General features: G+C 48.0%; 1 protein-coding gene across 9 annotated transcripts in view; it reads left to right on the forward strand.

Annotated features, from left to right (window-relative positions):
- Nucleotides 1-20,466, forward strand: part of EBF1 (EBF transcription factor 1) — a 334,110-nt gene that overhangs the window by 236,756 nt on the left and 76,888 nt on the right. For 5 of the 9 annotated variants that reach the window (XM_073355192.1, XM_073355197.1, XM_073355195.1 and 2 more), the window contains exons 9-10: nt 2,721-2,854; nt 10,306-10,432. In XM_073355192.1, the coding sequence (XP_073211293.1) occupies nt 2,721-2,854; nt 10,306-10,432 (261 nt within the window). The remainder of the gene's footprint in view (nt 1-2,720; nt 2,855-10,305; nt 10,433-20,466) is intronic. The other 4 variants (XM_073355193.1, XM_073355198.1, XM_073355196.1 and 1 more) reach the window with 1 other exon arrangement.

Consider the following 20,466-nt stretch of genomic DNA (forward strand, 5'->3'; position numbering starts at 1 on the left):
ACTCTGGAGCTTTTCTGCATCAATATCCACAGAAACATCTCGTGGTAGTGGCGATTCAACAAGTTCCAATTCCTTCCTTATTCCCATCCCCTTGCCCGCCCACCTTCCCAGTTGGCTCAGCGGAGTGGTCTTGTTGGGTGCATCAATTCAACTCCTACCATCTGGCGCTTACCTAATGAATAACATTAATACCTAGTGTTTCTTTAGCGCTTTGTGTTAAAAGTGGTTTAAAGCACGCTGCCTGCCACGGTCTCTTTTATTTCCTTGTTTTATTTACTTCCTTTAGGTTTAGACGAAAAAAATACCCGCACACAAGTTCTGAGCACCATGGCAATTATTTCAAATGACTAAACCAGGGGTCTCAAACTCAAATGACCATGAGGGCCACATGAGGACTAGTACATTGGCCCGAGGGCCACACCACTGACCACCCCACCCCACGCTGCCCCTGCCCCGCCCCCACTCCACCCCTTCTGTGAGGCTCCGCCCCTGCCCAGTCTCTTCCCACCCCTTCCCTGCCCCCATTCCAACCACTTCCCTGAAATCACCACCCCAACTCTGCCCCCTCCCTGCCCTCAGGGGGTACAGGAGGGGTGCAGGGTGCGGCAGGGGGCTCGGGGCAGGGGATTGGGGTTCAGGGTGGGGCAGGGGATCAGGGTGCGGCAGGTAACTCAGGGCAGGAGGGTTGTGGGGTGCAGCAGGAGGCTTAGGGCAGGGAGTCGGGGTGCAGGAGTGCAGCAAGGGGCTCAGTGCAGGGGGTTCGGCTACAGGAGGGTTCGGGGGGTGGATCCGGCTTGGCACGCACCGGGGGCAGGGCAGGCTGCCTGCCTGCCTGCCCTGCCCCCTTGCCGCTCTGGGAAGCGGCCAGGACCTGGGTGGGGGGCACAGGGGTCTGTATGTTGCCCTGGCTGCACCTCCAGGTACCTTCCCCGATGCTCCCATTGGCTGGGAATGGGGAACCGCGGCCAATGGGAACTTTGGGGGAGGTACCTGGAGGAGCGGACAGGGCAACACACAGACCCCTGTGCCCCCCCGGCCTCCCCCAGGTCCCGGCCGCTTCCCAGAGAGGCAAGGGGGGTAGGCAGGAGGGGAGCCTACCCTGCCCCCGGTGCACACTGGGCCGGAGCCGCTCTAGGTAAATGCTGGGGGGGCAGGGAGGCTGCGGGGAGCTAGCGGACGGCAGGAAATAGCCCCACGGACCGCCGCGTGTTTGAGACCCCTGGACTAAACCAAACAGGCAGTTCAATCTGCCAAGCCTTTCTACTAACATGTAATCCATGATCAGCTGCTAATGACCTCCCCATAAATTGGCCTGCAGATTGAGGACCCCATTCTCAGTGAAGCTATGCCAGTAGACGTAGGGGTGAAATGCTGGCCTCAATGAGCAAAACTCCCATTTGACTTCAGTAGGGCCAGAATTTCACCCCAATGGAGGACCTGGCCCCTCGTTTATTTCTAATACAGGCCTCTTTTGTAAAACTTATACTTATTGATGGGTTGGTTTTTTAAACAATTCCTCTTGTATAGCTGTTCAAGGAATAGGCACAAGTGGCATATTGTGCACAAATATAATGTAAGGATTGGGTCCCACATTCTTTGTCCACAGAGCGCCTTAGATGGGAGTACTGGGTGGTATGCAGGATCAAGTCCTATGCTGCTCTCCGTCTGTGCCCATATCTCTAATATCTCTGCCCAGGTCTGGCTCTTGAGAATCTGCTACTGCAGGCAAATTGGCAAACCGCCACTCCATCAGCCTGCACTGACGCAGTTAACTGAGGGCCTGTTTGTCCTCTCGTTTGCATTGTTTTTACAGCAGCATAACGCCATTGGATTCAGGCCAGTTAACTCCTGATTTACTCCAGTGTAAGTGCAGAGAATCAGGCTATAAATATTTTGCTGCCCTGTTCTGCCTGCATGCAGTGCTCAGCTTGCTTGTGACTCTAAAGTCCTAAAACCTACAGGGTGTTGTGGCAGACAGGTCTAGCCCTGAGTGCTGACAGCTTTAACTCTGACTGCCCTCTCAGCACCCTCACGAAAGGTACGTAGCCTATATCGTGCAGGAAAGGCAATATGTGAGAGTGGAGGTTTGCTGTGCACACGTGGCAGGGGACTTCTTCTGTCTGAAAGTGCATTGCACATCTTTCTTAATTGCACAATTTTTGACCTGGTAGCAGATATTTATTTTGACAGTTGCTGCAGGATTGCAGCGCGGCAGGGTAGTCTGACCTTGGAGCAGCGTGGATCTTGTTGCAGAAGAATTAAAGTAATATAGTTGTGTGCCCTTTTTTTATTTAACGAACATTTTCTGTAGTATTTATGGTTAGTTTATATTGTAATGGACAATAAAGGTAGCCGGATTATCTTTTTGTTGAATCAAGTACTCAGCATTTAAATATACACTAACTATCGGAATATGTTGTGTTTTACCGTCGGTCTATGTCTACCATGCTGTGAGTTTCTTCGCCTAGGCTAAAAACCTGTTTATTGTCTTGACAGAAGCACAAAGACAAAAATTAATGGGCAAAAAAAAAATCTCCCCTCCAAAGATCTAATTGGGGGCACATGCACATGCAAGGAAGAATGAGCTTTCTGGAATCTTCATGTTAGTGGGGGGAAGGGAGGGAATGAAAGCTCCCCCCACCCCCTCCCGCTCAAGTTGTCTGTCATTAAAATCCAGTTCTAACAGCCAAATACTTCTCTTTTTCATGTGTGTTGAAAAGCAGCTACACCATGTATCAAAGCTATCAGCCCGAGTGAAGGATGGACTACAGGAGGTGCCACTGTCATCATCATAGGAGACAATTTCTTTGATGGGTTACAGGTCATATTCGGCACCATGCTGGTCTGGAGTGAGGTAGGTGTTGTCTGAACGTTAATGTCTAATAGCTTTGTCTAGTTTATAGTAGGCCTGTCTTTCTTCTGGGCCCAAAGCTAAATCAGCAACAAAGGTTTGGATGTGAATTCCTTCTTTTGCTCCTCCAGTTCTGTGCAAACAGGATCAAATTTGCAAGTGGCACAAATCCAGTGTAGCCAGTGGAGTTGCACCTGCTTACATCAGAGCTGAATTTAGCCCAGTCGCTTTTATTTCAGGGAGGAGTAAAGGATAAGCTCTCATCTCTGTGAAGGATCTTGATTTTTCAGAGGTGCTATGTACCGGAAGCGCTCATTTGCTTCACCGGGGGGTACAGAAGCCCAAAACCTCAGAATAGCAGGTCCTAAATTCTAGTTATTTTGTTCTAAGCATCAACTGGAGAATTTTCATTTGATATACTGAACTGTACCCACTGTGGGAAAGTATCCCACCAACTGGAGTCCTTCATGCTTCAAAGCAAGCCTTTCTTCTCTCTCATTTCTGTTTTTTTTACTCTATTCCATTGCTCATTTTTCTTAATTTCCTTCTCCATCTCTTCTCTCATATTATGGGTTTTTAATTCTGTTGTTTCCCAAACACCAGTGAAACATTACATCACAAGAGATATCAACAGAACTATCCTCCTGTAACATACAGGCCCACAGAAATCCATGCAAAACTACCACTGATTCTCTGGCACCAGGATACTTCCGACAGAGTGACTTAGATGTTGCATTCATGAGGCTTTAAAGGTAGCATTGGAAGTTTTACCTCGAGTTGATATTTATGTGACTTTAGTACTGCAGTAAACCTCCTAATGTTAGTTACAAGCCAGCATTACTGCATTAATTATATAAATACACACCCAGTGACATTGAGGTCATGGCACGATAGTCAAGGTTCCTTGGTAATCAGGTGCAGAGTTGCCTTTTGTGATTCCTAAACTAAATAGGATTAAATCAAAAAAGCTTAAAAGAGAGGCTTGCCTCCCCCTCCCTTTCTTCTTAATCCCCAGGACTGTACATTTTAAATATTAAATCAGTCCTATAATTTGCTTCAGATATTACCCTTTTACCCCGGGTGAGTCTGCTACACATTTGGGAGCAATTTCCATAGGAAGGGTGCCCTTTACAATTTGCAGTGGACTTCACTTCTCTCTCTCTCATTCCCCCCTCATGGAAGACCAGTGCAGATGGATGAAAGGGTATTATTACAAAGCAGATGTAATAAATGGGATCTATTTTGAAGCCCTTATGTAGACCAAGCTTCCCACTGACTTCAGTGGGGGCTTTGCTTGTATGAGGGTCTGCAGGAATGGAGCCATTATAGTTAAAGACTTTTAATGGGAAAGGTGAAGAGGTTAGGATGGGAAGAGGGTGTAGAGGCTGCAGCAGGAAATGTACCTAAGATTGGCTTTTCCATTTTAAACTCCAGTTCTAGTGATTAATAAAGGTAATTGGTTGGTAGCTTCAGAGATTGCCAGGTTGAAAGCTGGTGAATCAATTGTTATTGTGGATGGTGGAAAGGCCTTGTCATCAACTCAGACTATGGGAAAATTCAGACTGAAAGGAGTTAGTTTGTTTCTTTGTGAATTTTAGAGAGTGGGTTGTAATTGGGCTTAGAATGGAAATTGTTTTACAGCCTTCACTATAAAATTGTTACTGCAGTTCTGTAACCTAGAAATGGAATATGAAAATCCCAAAGGGAAAAGATATGACTGTGGAAAGAACCAGGAGTCCATTAAAAGCAAACCTGGAAATGCGTGAAGGTAGCTGAATGATCTCTAAATAATTCAAACTACACACAGTATCCACATACACAAGACAGGATAAGCCAGCCATTATATTTTCTCCTTTCGAAACATGTCCACTGGATTTTCAGTACCCAAAGTGAAGGTAGCTATCCAGTACGAATGTTTTAGCTGCCCTTTGCTAGAGGAAGAAATGAAGCTCTTCAGATTTCTGGATTTCATTTGCAAGCGCAAAACTCAGAGCAGGCTTGTCAGAAGTTTTGCAAATGTGAGGCTAGCTTTGAGCAAACCTGGTTGGATTTATGATTTTATTTTCAAAACCATATGAAACGTTTAGTTTCTCATGATTTTGCCATAGAACCAAGTGAAGCTTGGTAGTTTTTGACCAAGCTGCACGAAACCCAAAGCAATACTTGAGTTTTGGGAGGAAAGCAAACCCATGTGGATGGAAACCCAAGAAATTAGACCCAGTCCTACAAACAGTCCATTCACTGTGCTCTCCTTGGCAGCACTAGGAGTTCTGATTGCAGTGGACTTAAGGGACTAGGACAAATGTTTGGACTAAGCACAATTTTGCAGAGCTCTGCTAACCACTAAATTACCTCGGACACCAGTAAGCTCTTCTCAAGTTTAATATGGGATACACGTGCAACTTTATTTACATGGACTATACTGGCATAGAAAAAGTAGGTAGGGCTCCAGCCTTGGTCTCAGGACACCTGGGTCCAATTTCTTGCTCTGCCACAGACTTCCTGTGTGATCTTGGGCACATCACTTAGGGCCAGATTTTTTAAAGTATTTAAGCACCCAACTCACATTGATTTCAGTGGGAGCTAGGCACTTAAATACATTGAAAATTCAGGCTCTTTGTGGCTCTGGGCTTCAGGTCCCTGTCTCTGATACGGGGTAGCAACACTGCTGTACCTCACATGGGTGCTATCAGGATAAATAAACATTAAAGATTGTAGGGTGCTTCGATAGTATTGTAATGGGGACCACGTAAGTACCTAAGATAGATAGATATTTCCAATACAATTCCCATCACATGTCAGAAGCAAGGTAAAAAGAAAAAAGTTAATTTAAATTTTTTTTATTGCTGTCAAGCTGTATATGTTATAAATAATTTGGAATGTAAATAACATAGTTTTAATTTATTTTACATGTAGTCAAGGTTTGCAATTGAAATATTCAGAGGCTTGAAATGGAGTTGATTATGTTAAAGAAGCAGATTTAAAATGATTTCTTGAAACACATATTTATTATTTAAAGCTATATTTTAGTTGTAAACACTCTAACATAATTACAACCTTTCCCAGATAGAGGAGAGCTAAATAAAAACTTAATTTGTCACATTAATTTTGTGCAGAAATGCAGATACCTTAAGCCACTGAGTTCAGTTCATCTTTAACTCTCATAGTACTTTAAAAATATCACATTTTAAAATCATTTTCATAAAATAGTGAAATGGGCTCTCTAATCCCTTTCTCCATGTGACTTCGGAAACTGACAAACTATTTTGGTATAGGTTTCAGAGTAGCAGCCGTGTTAGTCTGTGTCCGCAAAAAGAACAGGAGTACGTGTGGCACCTTAGAGACTAACAAATTTATTTGAGCATAAGCTTTCGATAGCTACAGCTCACTTCATCGGATGTAGCTCATGAAAGCTTATGCTCAAATAAATTTGTTAGTCTCTAAGGTGCCACAAGTCCTCCTTTTATTTTGGTATAGTTTGCGCACATTGGAACTGGGCAAATGACTCACAACAAATAATCTATTCAACAAACTTCATCTCTTTCTGTTTGAGGACAGTCTTGAACAGACTGATTTGTTCCTCAGAATTTGTTCCTCAGTGAATGTTCTTGGTTTGTGAATTGTTGTGAGTATTCCACATCCGAGCTGCTGATTAGACGCATGGGAGTTTCTGGCCCCTGATTGGAGGAGTTTAACTCTTGGAATCAGGTTTCAGGGCCAATACTCGTGACTATGAATTCAAAATTAGTTTCTCATCAATATTGTGCAATATTTGCTTAAAATTGATTGTTTCGTTGAACATTCTCCTGCCCGGGAACATTCCTGCATCTCCACAGAGTCAGCTGGAAATGTGCTTTTTACTTTTATGCTGAGAAAAGATGGAAAACCCCTGATATACCAGCTCGGCTACCCTTGCACAGCACAGAAGCTGGGATTGATTTTTATGCTGCTGAATCAAATTCTATGGCCAAGATTTCCAAAGCTAACTATTAATTTTGGGCGCCTCAATTTTGGAGGGCCCAGTTCGGGACCCTTTAATGGAGCCTGGTTTTGAAAAAGTGCTGGGGCTTTCGCCTTCTAAGTATCAGGGCTCTTTAAAACATCTGAGGCTGGGCATCCAAAATCACTTAGGAAAATTAGGCCTAAACCTCTGTGCAGACCCTGTCGGGCTCAAGGCTGCTTCTGTTGGAAACAGCAAAACTCCTACTAACTTAAATGGGTCCAAGATTTTGTTTTTTTGTCCTCACTTCTGTTTTAATGGCCCTCTTTATAAAGAATCCAAAGTAAATTTCTGACCAATTGTAATCACTTCTGTAACCACAAACCAGTGCTCACAGAGGCAAAAATAGACTAGTGACTAAACGTAACACCATCTTCTTAACTTTATATAATGCCACTTTTTTCTTTTAAGAAAATAACCTGGCAGTCTCCATAGTGTGAAATGATGCTGCATCACACAAGAATGTCTAGAATATATTAGCAAACCAAAGAAAAAAAAAAAGAAAGAAAGAAAAGAGGCTTGTTGCACAAATACAAACCCTAATATGTGTTGGATTTTAAAGCACAAATACCTCCCTCTCTTTTGAAGACCTCTGTATCTGTGGTATTAATCCTATCCATTCTGGGTCCCAACTGATGTTAAGAGAGATGATATAAAATAGCCGATGCAGATGCCAGAAATTTAGCCCAGTTTAGTTAAATATCCCAGGAGAGAGGAGCCCAGTGCTAAGTTGATGTCCAGATCAGACTTGCCCCAAAGTTTGGGGGAGGCGGAAGTTAATGTGGGGTTTGGGTTTAATCTCTGAATCACAGAGACTGCTTCTTGGCATATCTCTATTTTGACTGTTAATTATTTGTCCTATCACTGCATCTAGACTCTGAAGTGCCTGTCTGAGATCAGGGCCCTACTGTAGATACACATAGACATCCCCTGTCCTGAAGATCACACAAGGTAGAGAGACTAGACTAGGAGGAGTGGGAGGGGACCAGAAGCAGGGGCAGAGAGGCGAAGTGACTTGCCCGGTAGGTCATTGGCATTATGGCATAGCTAGTAGGACCCGGGGATGAAATCCTGGCCCCACTGAAATCAATGGCAGTTTTGCTGTTGATTTGAACAGACTCAGGGTTTCACACTAGGTCTCCTGAGTCCCAGTCCAGGGCCTTATCCACTGGATCACAATGCCTGTCATCATGCTGTCTCTCATCATGTGTGACTACTGTGAGGCGTTTGTCCCACTGATGTCAATGGAACCACCCAGGGTAGTAAAAACTCCATGGACCAGACCCTTAGATTGCAAGTTGGATTCATAGAGCTAGGCAGCAAATTTGTAAGTGCCATGGAATTCAGTTCTCCCTTCAGTTCCTGTATGGTGATCAGTATTCCTCAGGGCAGTGAAAGCAATCTAACCGGATCATTTACATTTCTGATCCTTGAATGCAGTCTCTCTGAGGCAGAGACTGCCTCCTTTGTTACTTGTCTGTACTGTACCTAGCACGGTGGGGCTCTGGTTTTGTCTGGCGTTCATAGGTGCAGTGGTGTTATAAATAACAATTAATAATGATCCTGAGAAGGCAGTTTACTGAACCTTTCCCTAGACACTAAAGACAATCCCTGACATGTCACCCAGCATTAAGCACTGTTGGTGGTTGTGACCTCTTGCAGACCGATGTCGAGCATGCTTGTTTATAAAATGGAATTACTTGATCCCTTTTCATACCCACCACGGTCTAAATTAGACATGAACAAAATATAACCCAGGCATCCTGGAACATAGGACTTTAGGCATAAAGTTCACCCTTTGAGAATGTGTGGGTGACAGTGTTGTATGTAGAAAAGGAGGACTTGTGGCACCTTAGAGACTAACAAATTTATTTGAGCATAAGCTTTCATGAGCTACATGCATTCGGTGAAGTGAGCTGTAGCTCACAAAAGCTTATGCTCAGATAAATTGGTTAGTCTCTAAGTGCCACAAGTCCTCCTGTTCTTTTTGCAGATACAGACTAACACGGCTGCTACTCCTGAGTGTTGTATATGTGTGGCTTTAAACACAGCTAAATATACTTACTTCAGAGGACAAAGGAAAACCAAACTGTTTGTTTGTGAAGAACCAACCAGCAAACTTGCTGAGCTCTTCCCATCTCTCACTATGTAACAATGTGCCATAAATAGGACAGGCACTTCTTGGGAACCAGGGAAGAGGTCTTGGAAAATGCCACAAGCTATACTTAAAGACCACAAAAGTGGTGACAGACCAGTAAATGCTGAGAAATTCTAAGCTGTGGGTAGCCGTTGCCTCTTCAGATCAAGCCATCCTGGAGGGGAAGAGGCACAGAATGATGTGATGGGGGGTAGCACGTCAGTCTTTAACGTTAAAGTCCTTGGCTGTTTTTCAAAAGATGTCTTAGACATGGCACAACCAGCATAGGGCGAGCTGTAATAGCTAATGAGCCTGACTTGGCACTGCTGCGCCCCCTGGGTAATCAGTTACATCACTACAAGATGAGGGTGAGAGGCTCCCAAATGAAATTGGTAGCTTGCTGTGCACTCAGTTGGTACAGAGGTGAGTGCTGGCAGACTCAGAGTTAGCATGTTTCAATGTTTGGAATGGCACATGTTCTCCAGTGACTCTGAAGGCCTAGTGCACTTCACATTCAGACTGTATGTGCTGTATTGCAATGGTCCTTGTTCAGACACTTAAAACTCATACGGCTGACATTTTTGGGGTTGGGAAGGAATTTTCCCCCAGGCCAGATAGGCAAAAAAACAAAACAACCCAAGGCCCCTGCCATTGTCTGCACCCTGGGGCATGGATTGCTTGCTAGAATCATCCGGGTATATCTCACTAAATCAAATCCTTGCCCTAGCAGGGGCTTCAGGCACTGGTGCTCCTTGGGTGCGTCTCTGCCTGTGGCCCACAGTCATTTAGTTCTCTGAAGGCTGTAATATTTTATTCTAATCCAGGTTATTGGGCTCAATGGAGGGGTAACAGGGTGGAGTTTAGTAGCCCATGATGTGCAGGAGGTAAGAGCAGATGATCTGGTTCGTTCTTCTGGTCTTAAACTCTGTGGCTCTGTGACTCTATTTAACACATCCATCATCTTATCGTAAAGTATACTTGTTGGTGCGAGGACTTGAACTTGGTATTGCCATGATCCCTGCATGTGCTAGGTGTGCTTATTGCATTAAGGCAGGCTTAATTTTCCCACTAGGAAGCATGTGCCTGCCATGTATGAAAACAGAGATAATGTTGTTTTGGCTGGGAAGGAGAACGCTTGTAAATATTGGTGTCACTGGCTTTTATGTGGGTTACATCAAGACTGTATTCAAACATTGACAGGTTAATTACACGTTTCAAAGCTTTGTTTACTGAGCTCTAGGAAGAAAGTGTTGTTAAAGAAGAATTCTGCATCTAACTGTGCTTTTTTTCCCCCCCTCTCCCGATGGTGTCTTCTAGCTGATTACCCCTCATGCAATCCGAGTTCAGACACCTCCCCGACATATCCCTGGTGTGGTAGAAGTCACATTGTCCTACAAGTCTAAGCAGTTCTGTAAGGGAACACCTGGAAGATTCATTTACACAGGTAAGCGTGCGTTCGTATTAGCTACAACATGTACAGCTAGGGCATCGGGCTCTCAGGCACTCTATGGGATGTTGCTGTCATTCCTTAAAAGCTGCGCTGAGTTTTGCAGTTGTGGCTGAGTGTATTTGCCTCTGTCTCCTCCCGGAAGGGGGAATGAAAGGAGGAGGAGACTCAGGAGAGAAGCAGGTACATGGGTATCATGGTGGCAAGCGCTGTATCCATGCCTAGACAGACAAACAGGGAGAGCGCGGGGCCCAAAACATCAAAAGGCACGTAGAGCATCCCACCCAGGAGTCTGTCTACACTACAGAGAGACCTCTATTAAACGCAAGCAGCCTGTGATATCCTCATCTGATGCAGGGACAGCAGCACATCTGTCATATCCAGGCCTCAGCGATTTCCCAAGCAGAATCATGTTGGCCTGCCCACAGCTACAATGCTGCACTGTTGTGTTTGTCTCTGCATTCTAGGAAGTTTGGGCAGCCGCCCCATGCTGCCTCAGCTCCTGTTGCCAGGGTTAGAGAATGGAGGTGCACTGGTGCTGAACTGTATTGCATCTGGGGATATTCCTGCCTCCAGCGTCTCTGGGTGGGAGATGGGCGGAGCTGGTTTTAAAGACACTGCCAGGAGGTCCCATACAGTTAGGAACCTTATTAACCCTTAACATGCGTGGATAAGAACTATCCTTAAAATAGTTCAGGCGGTAAAATAGCTACTGACTTTATAAAAATGTGTCGTGTCGATCCCATAGGACCCAGCTGCACTACAAAAAATAATGTCATTGGACCAGCTTCCACCCTGCTTGTCCCTAAATATGGTTTGAGGGTGCCTAGACCTACAGTGTAGACAGCGCTACGTGTTCTTTAACTGTGTTCCTGAGTTGTGGCAAAGACTTAGCCAGTATAGACCCCTTCTCCCTTCCTGTTATCTCCCAGAACATTACGTATAAGGTATATTCTAAAAGCTCGTGGCTATGAGACACATTTCAAGCACACTAAGACCCAGATATTGCTCTTGATATGTGCCGAAGGACTAGGGTGACCAGATGTCCCGATTTTATAGGGACAGTCTAGATTTTTGGGTCTTTTTCTTATATAGGCTCCTGTTACCCCCCACCCGCTGTCCCAATTTTTCACATTTGCTGTCTGGTCACACCAGCAAGGATGTCTATCAGAACTGCACATAGGGGTGGAGGGCAGACTATGGGCTTTTGTGTACCAGCTGGATAGGCTAGTTTTGGTGTGATTTCATTAATGCAGAATGAGTTACTTAAAGGTGCTCGACAAAGATCTGTTGTTGTTCCCCCTCACCGTCTCAAAATTGGGCTTATTTGCTTCTTTATGATGGAGAAAGAAGGCCTGTCAGTGCTCCAGTATGGTCTTTCCTGCTAAGCTGCAGACACCAGTTGGGTGTCTCAGAGCTGGTTTATTGTGAGTGCTAGCACTTTAAAAGAATGAGTGGGAGGCTCGAATCTTTAACAAACATAAAGCTGATTAAGCATGGGAGTTAAATAAACGTTAACAAGATCAGAAGAGAAACAAAGGGCCAGACTGCCAGTTGGTGTAAACTGGCTATTTCAGTTTATACCTGCTGAGGATCTGACCCAGAGTTTTAAACAGTTTCACTGAAAATCCTTCTCCCTCTCAATTTTCATTCTCATGATTGTCAAGATGCCATCATTTCATGAGTTCCTCAGTCATCAAAGACTATTTCTTGAGTAGATGAGGCCCGCAATGCAGATGCAAACAAATAAAAAGCAGCAGGAAACCATCTCCCCAATTTTTCTCTGGGAGAGAATTTTCAGGTCTTCGTTATACAACACAAAGAAGGGCTTAAGCTTGATTTTCTTTAACTTTTCCCATCTTTGTTTGCAGTGTTGTAACCATGTTGTTTCCAGGATATTAGAGAGACAGGGTGCGTGAGTCCATATCTTTTATTGGACAACTTCTGTTGGTGAAAGAGACAAGCCTTTGAGCTTCACAGAACTCTTCTTCAGGCCTGGGAAAGGTAACCAACCTTGCATTTAGTTGTGACACAGTGAGCACCTTTCACAGACCGGAAGAATAGCTCTGTGTAGCTCGAAAGCTTGTCTCCTTCACCAGCAGAAGTTGGTTCAATAAAAGATATTCCCTCACCCGCCTTGTCCCTCTGCCTTTAATAATGTCATTCCAGTAGAAAAGAGGCATATTTTGGCCTTTCTGTACAAAAGCAGATAACTGCCTGATATGATGCTAAATTGTTCCAAGTTTTAAGAATGTTTCCTTATATTTTATTGTTTTATTTGTGCCATGTTCAGGTTAACATTTAAAATACTTTATTTTCATTCAATAAATGAAGGAGATGGAAAACTAAGCAAAACTGTCAAAGAAATTCAAAGGCATGGAGTAGAAGACTCTGTTTATTGTACAGATGTAATAAAAATGTGATAAATTCTATTTTGACTGACCTTTTACCTCACACAGTCTTCCTTTCTGTGCCCCTTTATTGACACTTGAACTGAAACCTGGCTTCCTTTTTAAAAAAGGAAAACTCTTCTCTAAGAAAGAAAAACCTTAAACTAAAATAAAAACAATTAATGCATTCTGACCTTCAGAAATGCCTTGCAGCCCTTTAAACAAAATGCAGGTTCAGTGCATGCCTGCCGATTAGTTTTAGTTAATTGAAAATTATAGGATTGACCCAAGAGGAAAATTTTGTTTGCACTCCAATCACTTTTACAAATTAAGGAAAATTACCACAATTTTGTTGAGCTAAGGTTTCACACTGAGTTCACGAAATTAGCTCAGCCATCCCAAGAAAGTCAGCACTTTGTTAGTGAGCAGTAGGGAAAAAAAGGTCTATGGTATGTACAAACGAAGCATAGAAAAAGCTATGTTGCTTTATAGAACTAGGCCAAATGTTTCTAATTAGGATTATTGGTTCATTGTAAGTTTTGAAGAACAATCAAACTAGCAGATTAGCTGTTTTTTTAAAGCTAGAATTTCTTGCCATTTATTTTTCCCATGAGAACTTGTTTTAACTCCCACATAGCACTATTTTTTTATTTTATTTTTTTACAAGACTCATTATGGGCCTACAGGAAATGGACCAATTGGAAGTTCTGATACTGTAACATTCCACAGCATCATTCCAATAGATGGGAGTTTTTCGCAATGTTCTTCAGTGAACTCAGTGTTCTGGAACATATTACAAAACCACAGAGGCCAAATGTTTTCTCAGAGGAGTATGGCCTCTGTTTTTGGCTAGAAACATTTCAGCATCACTTGCTGCTCTTAAGAACAAAAAACGGGGAGAGAAGGAAAGAAGTGGGAGAAAGAAAAGAAATGGGGGTTTGTGGGCAGTACAGGAATTAATCGGGCATGGCTTCCTTTCTAGTGAGAATGTCCCTGCACCTTATGGCCCTATTTTGTGGTCAGCTCTCATTTAAAAGAAATTATTTTTAATTAGTGTTCAACAAAATATCCCCTCAAGCTACCTGGCTATAGACTGCTTTTTTCCCCTTACTGTTAAGTACTTAAGTTTTCAGAAGAAAATACCAAGTGACCTATTAATTTTAGCCTTCCCACCCTCTTTAACTACAAACAACTTAGTAACTTGATCTCTGAGTCCATGTGCCATCTAGGAATCAAGGTCACATACATATGGAGAAATCCTAGCTTTTAAAAATTATTTTAGAAAGAATGAAACCCATGTTGACTGTGCTTACAGAGAAATGCCCTTCTTTATGTTCTATCTGTAAAGCGTATCAGAAGCAGACACTTAAAAGAGCAATTATTGCTTAGATTTCAGGGTTTGAAGTTCCCTGAAAGATATTGTTTATTAGGAATCTATTTGTAGAAAATACAAAAGCTCACACGTTTTACAAATAAACTATCAGCTTCTAAACAATGTTTTATATCCACTCCATGCAGAGGAATATCCTGACCAATTAACAAATTGAGGAACTGATTCTGTGACTCGTATAGCGCCTTCTCTCTATAGATCTTTCAATGCACTTTGCAAACATTAATAAATTCAGCCTCATGTCGCATGTTATGAGTCAGGCAGGTATCATTATCCCCATTTCACAAGTGGCAAACTGAGGGTCAGGCAGAATCAAATCAGGGACCCAAAGCCCTCAGTAATTTGCAAGATAACTCAGGAAGTATGTGGGTGAGGATGAAAATTGATACTAATTGGTGATATACAGATGGGCCTGTGATTTCTTTCTTTCTTTCTTTCTTTCTTTCTTTCTTTCTTTCTTTCTTTCTTTCTTTCTTTCTTTCTTTCTTTCTTTCTTTCTTTCTTTCTTTCTTTCTTTCTTTCTTTCTTGCATTAAAAATGTATGGATCACAGGCAGTGTGCTTGTCACAGATGGATTGCTCAATGAATGGTGCTACTAATCCTTATGATTTACACATACTGAGACTTTACTAGGATTGCAGGGTGTAAATGAAAGCAGAAATTCACTCATTGCATACAGTAAAGGGCATATGGAAGGCCCATAACAATTAATTCTTCTTCGAGTGCTTGCTCATGTCCGTTCCATATTAGGTGTGTGTGCTCACCACACGCACCGGTGCCAGAAGTTTTTCCCTCAACAGTATCTGTAGGGGACTGGCTCTAGCGCCCCCTGGAGTGGCACCCGCATGGTGCGGTATAAGGGGAGCCGCCTGCTCCTCCCACCCTCAGTTCCTTCTTGCCACCAGTTACGGTGCTAGAACATCTGCTGCTTCTGCTAGCGTTATTTTGTTTTCTGTTCTTGTGAACTTTGAAAACCTGTAATATAATTATATATAATTAGTAGTTTCCTAGTTACCCTTAGTAGTAGTTCTCAACTTTTCGGTAGTCCCAAACGGGTCTCAGCCAGGAACGGGGAATGCCCCGGTCCCCAGGCTTTAAGCCCTGCGATAGCTGCAAATGGCGTATGCCCGTCAGCAATCCACATACCAGCTGCCTAAGGTGCTTAGGCGAAGGGCACATAAGTAACAAGTGCCGTATCTGCAAGTCCTTCAAACCTAGGATGAAGAAGGAGCATGCTATCCATCTAAGAGCGCTCCTAATGGAGTCGGCACTCACTCCGGCACCGGAGCAGCAGTCCAAGTCCACACTGCTCAGTGCTCCCCCGGCGTCGTCCACGAGCTGGCACTGGTTCCCCTCCACGGCTCCCGGGAAGAAGCCAAAAAAGATTAGGAGGGGAAGATCTCCTACCTCCCGTAAGGGAAAGGACAGGGCTGGGCCGCTCAAGTCGAGTGGTGCAGCCCGTCCCAGGCTTCACCTGTGACCAGTGGTGAGCAGGAGCCGGTTCGCACCAGTTCGCGTGAACTGGTTGTTACCTTTTGAAGCAGTTTTAGAACTGGTTGTTAACCCACTTCCCTGCAGGGGGCGCTGAGGCTTTGATGGGCTCTGGCCGGGAAGTGACGTAATTCCTCCTCCGGCCGCCGGGGGCGCTGCGCTGCGGAAGCCATGTGGGCTGATGCCTGGCCCTGGGCACGAGCCCTGGTGCTGCGGCTGCTCCCCTGGCCCTTGGGCTCCCGCTGCTGCCTGGGGGGTCCCCGGCTGCTTTGCTGGGCCTGGGCTGCGTTCAGCTGCTCACCGTGAGCATCCACCACCCTGCCTGCAGCCACCCCCTGCACCCCCTGCCTGCAGCCAGACCCCTGCCTCCAGCCACCCCCGCACCCCCTGCCTCCAGCCACCCCCTGCCTGCAGTCAGACCCCTGCCTGCAGCCACCCCCTGCACCCCCTGCCTGCAGCCAGACCCCTGCCTCCAGCCACCCCCGCACCGCCTGCTCGCAGCCAGACCCCTGCCTCCAGCCACCCCTGCACCCCCTGCCTGCAGCCAGACCCCTGCCTCCAGCCAGACCCTGCACCCCCTGCCTGCAGCCAGACCCCTGCCTCCAGTCACCCCTGCACCCCCTGCCCGCAGCCAGCCCCTGCCACACCCCCTGCCCTGTATCCAGCCAGCCCCTGCCTCCAGCCACCCCCTGCACCCCCTGCCCGCAGCCAGTCCTGCACCCCCTGCCCTGCCCGCAGCCAACCCCTGTCTCCAGCCACCCCACACTCCCTGCCCTACCATCATCAGCTGCCCCCACACCCCCTGCCCTGCCCGCTGCCAGCCCGTATCCAGCCACCCCCACCCCCTGCCCACAGCCAGCCCCTATCTCCAGCCACCCCTGCATCCCCTGCCCGCAGCCAGCCCCTGCCGTACCCCCTGCCCTGCCCGCACCAGCCCCTGTCTCCAGCCAGCCTGTCTCCAGCCAACCCCACATCTCCTGCCTGCAGCCAGCCCCGCCGCACCCCCTGCCCTGCCCGCACCAGCCCCTGCCGCACCCCTGCCCTGTCTCCAGCCACCCCTGCACCCCCTGCCCTGCCCACACAAGCCCCTGCTGCACCCCCTGCCCTGCCCGCAGCCAGCCCCACACCCCATGCCCTGTCTCCAGCCACTCCTGCACTCGCTGCCCTGCCCGCAGCCAGCCCCTGCCGCACCCCCTGCCCTGCCTGAAGCCAACCCCTGTCTCCAGCCACCTCGCACCCCCTGCCCTGCCCTCATCAGCTGCCCCCATACTCCCTGCCCTGCCCGCAGCCAGCCCCTGTCTCCAGCCAGCCCCGCACCTCCTGCCCACAGCCAGCCCCTATCTCCAGCCACCCCTGCACCCCCTGCCCGCAGCCAGCCCCTGCCGCAGCCCCCTGCCCGAAGCTAGCCAGCCCCACACCCCCCATCTCCAGCCAACCCCTGCCGCACCCCCCCTGCAGCCCTGCCCGAAGCCAGCCAGCCCCGCACCCCCCTGCCCTGCCTGCAGCCAGCCCCTACCTCAAGTCAGCCCCTGCCCTGCCTCCAGCCAGCCCCACACCCCCTTGACTCCAGCCAACCCCGCCCTCCCTGCCCTGCCTGCAGCCAGCCCCACACCCCCTGCCTCCAGCTAGCCCTACCCTACGCCCCTGTCTGCAGCTGGCCCCACGTCCACTGGTGCCCTGCAGTTCCCAGGGCACTAACCCTGCACATCTGCTTTAATGAGGGAGGCAGGGAGCAGCTGGGACCCACACATGTGCACACCCTAGGGTGACCAGACAGCAAGAGTGAAAAATCGGGATGGGATGGGGGGTAATAGGAGCCTATATAAGAAAAAGACCCCAAAATCGGGACTGTCCCTATAAAATCGGGACATCTGGTCACCCTAGCATACCCCCAGGGAGTGGCGGGGACCCACACATGTGAAACGGAGCTCGTTTCTATCTCAGGCCCATCTTTTTAAAAAAGAACTTTAGGCAGGGTTAACATACATCTGTATTTTCCCGGACAGGTCAGGCTTTTCGGTTCTTAAATTGCTGTCCTCCCAGGAAAATACGGACGTATAGTAACCCTACTGGTACAAAAAATACATTCTGGGGCACATCCCTTACATCAGAACTTTTTATAGGGAACCGGTTGTTAAGATTTTGGCAGCTCATCACTGCCTGTGACCCCAGATAGCGGTGCAGGCCCTGTCCAGATTCAGGTGCCATCGAAGCCTGAAACTCTTTGAGCAGCTTGGAGATCCTGACGCTCCCAGTGCCACCCATACTCGGGGAAAATCCGCGTTGGAACCTATGCGTGTGGCCCCGCCTCAGTGGTACCGATCCCCATCGAGAGGGACGTCTCGCCAGCGTTCACCTGTCCGAAGCCCTCACGCCTCAGGACTGGAGAGGCAGGCTTAGCGGAGCCCTCTTTGGTCCCCACACCGGAGGCACTGATTAAGGTACTCGATGCATACCTCGCCGGTAGATTGCACAGACCCTCTGAGGCACCCGCCACCTGGCAGGAACTCCAGGACTCACCCCGACCGTCTCCACGGGCCGGGTACCGATCTCGGGACCGATTGGACACCAGAGAGTGGTGATAGCTAGGCCGTCATCACCTGTCTCCAAGAAGGAGGTCGCCCTACTCAGGACAATCCTCCCAGCAACCGGCCCGTTGTAGCTTCTGGTCTCATTTGATGTCCCAGTACTGGCTGAGTACTGTGAGGCATGGATCACCGAGTATCCGACTCAACGCCTGAACGCCGTCATTCCCGAAGAGCCAAAGCAAGATAGTCTCGCTCAGACAGGTCGGCTTTGGGACACAGCGACTGGCACCAGTTGGACAAGAGCCACCGCTCAGCCCAGTCCTGGTCGCCCTGTACTGACTGCTCTGGTGATAGCTCCGGCTCGGAGCGAGGTTCCCTGACTGCTGGACAAGCCCCGGTCCCAACAGTGCTGACTACATGATCAGCACTGAAACCTGCCCTTTGGCCCCAAGCACAGTGGCTGATGCCATAGAATCATAGAATCTCAGGGTTGGAAGGGACCTCAGGAGGTCATCTAGTCCAACCTCCTGCTCAAAGCAGGACCAATCCCCAATTTTTGCCCCAGATCCCTAAATGGCCCCCTCAAGGATTGAACTCACAACCCTGGGTTTAGCAGGCCAATGCTCAAACCACTGAGCTATCCCTCCCCCCATGGTACTCATGGAACTCCTGGGGGTTCACCCAAGCTTCCCAGCCTGCCTGATCGGCATCGGGAGCCTCGGAGAGGCCACAGCCTCAGTATCCCGTCCCCCTCCGGTGCTGGAGGCTTCAGGGGGTAAGACCCTGCAGGTCCAGGAGGACCCATGGGAGCAAGCTGCTGGACTCACCCATGTACGTGGAGGTTCCCACGGCACTGGCATCATCCTCATCGTCGCCAGATGAAGCTATCACCAGGGCCCCTCACCCAGTTCCTCAGGATGATGCCAAAGCGCACCAGGAACTTTTGAAGTGGGTCGCTTCTAACCTGGGGCTTCAGGCAGAGGAATTGGAGGAGCCCTCGGGCTCTTTGTTTGATGTCCTCTGCTCCTGCCAGGGTGGCCATACCCCTTCATGAAGGTGTTTCTAAGATCACTTATGCCCTGTCGCAGACTCCCTCTTCCCTGGCCCCTATCTCTAAAAGGGCCGAACACAAGTACTTTGTGCCAACCAAAGGGCACGAGTACTTATACTCCCACCCTGCCCCCAATTCCCTTGTGGTTGAGGCGGTTAAGGAGAGGCAAAGACAACCCGGGGCCACCCCCAGAAATAAAGGCTCAAGGAGGCTGGATCTCTTTGGACATAAGATTTATTGGTCTTCCAGCCTTCAGCTGAGAGTGGCCAACCACCAAGCCCTCCTTGGCCAATATGATTTCAATATGTGGCAAGCCATGGCCAAGTTCGAAGGGTCACTCCCTGAGGCTTCCAAGGAGTTCTGGGTGATCCCAGCTGAGGGCACGACCGTGGCCAGGGCAGCCCTCAAGGCAGCGTCAGAGGCTGCTGATGCTGCTGCCCGCACCATGGCTTCCGCTATCTCCACACGGCGAGTCTGTTGGCTGGGTTGTCCACCGAGGCCCAGCAGTCATTGCAGGACCTGCCCTTTGACAGCGGGGCCCTATTTGCTGAGCAAACAGACAGCAAGTTGCCTGGCCTCAAGGACTCCCACACCACCCTGAAAACCCTGGATCTCTACATCCCAGGCCTGGCGCATGAGCAGTTCAAACCACAGCAGCCTCAGGGTTTGGGGAGTCAGCCTCGGCAGGACCAGCCCCATTAACAAGCCAAGGGTTAAAAGTGCCGTCCAAGCCACACGCCTCCACCCTCTGCCCAGTTGGGCTTGACCCGTAATAAGCAGGGGGCCAAATGGTCGTTTTGATGGTGCATCTTCGGCAGCCTTCCTGGTGCACATCCCTATCCAGGACATCTGTAGAGCCGCAACGTGGTCCTCGGGCCACATGTTTACCGTTCGTTATGCCATCACTCGGCAGGCCAGGGACAATGCTGGGTTCGGCAGAGCTGTGTTGCCATCTACACATCCGTGAACTCCTACCCACCTCCAGGAGTACTGCTTGGGAATCACCTAACATGGCATGGACGTGAGCAAGCACTCGAAGAAGTGCAGGCCGTAACTAGTGTTCTTCGAGATGTGTTGCTCATGTCCATTCCACAACCCGCCCTCCTTCCCCACTGTCAGCGTTTCCGGCAAGAAGGAACTGAGGGTGGGGGGAGCCAGCGGTGCCCCTTATACTGTGCCAT

The sequence above is a fragment of the Lepidochelys kempii genome, chromosome 8, assembly GCF_965140265.1.
Source record: "Lepidochelys kempii isolate rLepKem1 chromosome 8, rLepKem1.hap2, whole genome shotgun sequence".
NCBI classification, from domain to species: domain Eukaryota; kingdom Metazoa; phylum Chordata; order Testudines; family Cheloniidae; genus Lepidochelys; species Lepidochelys kempii.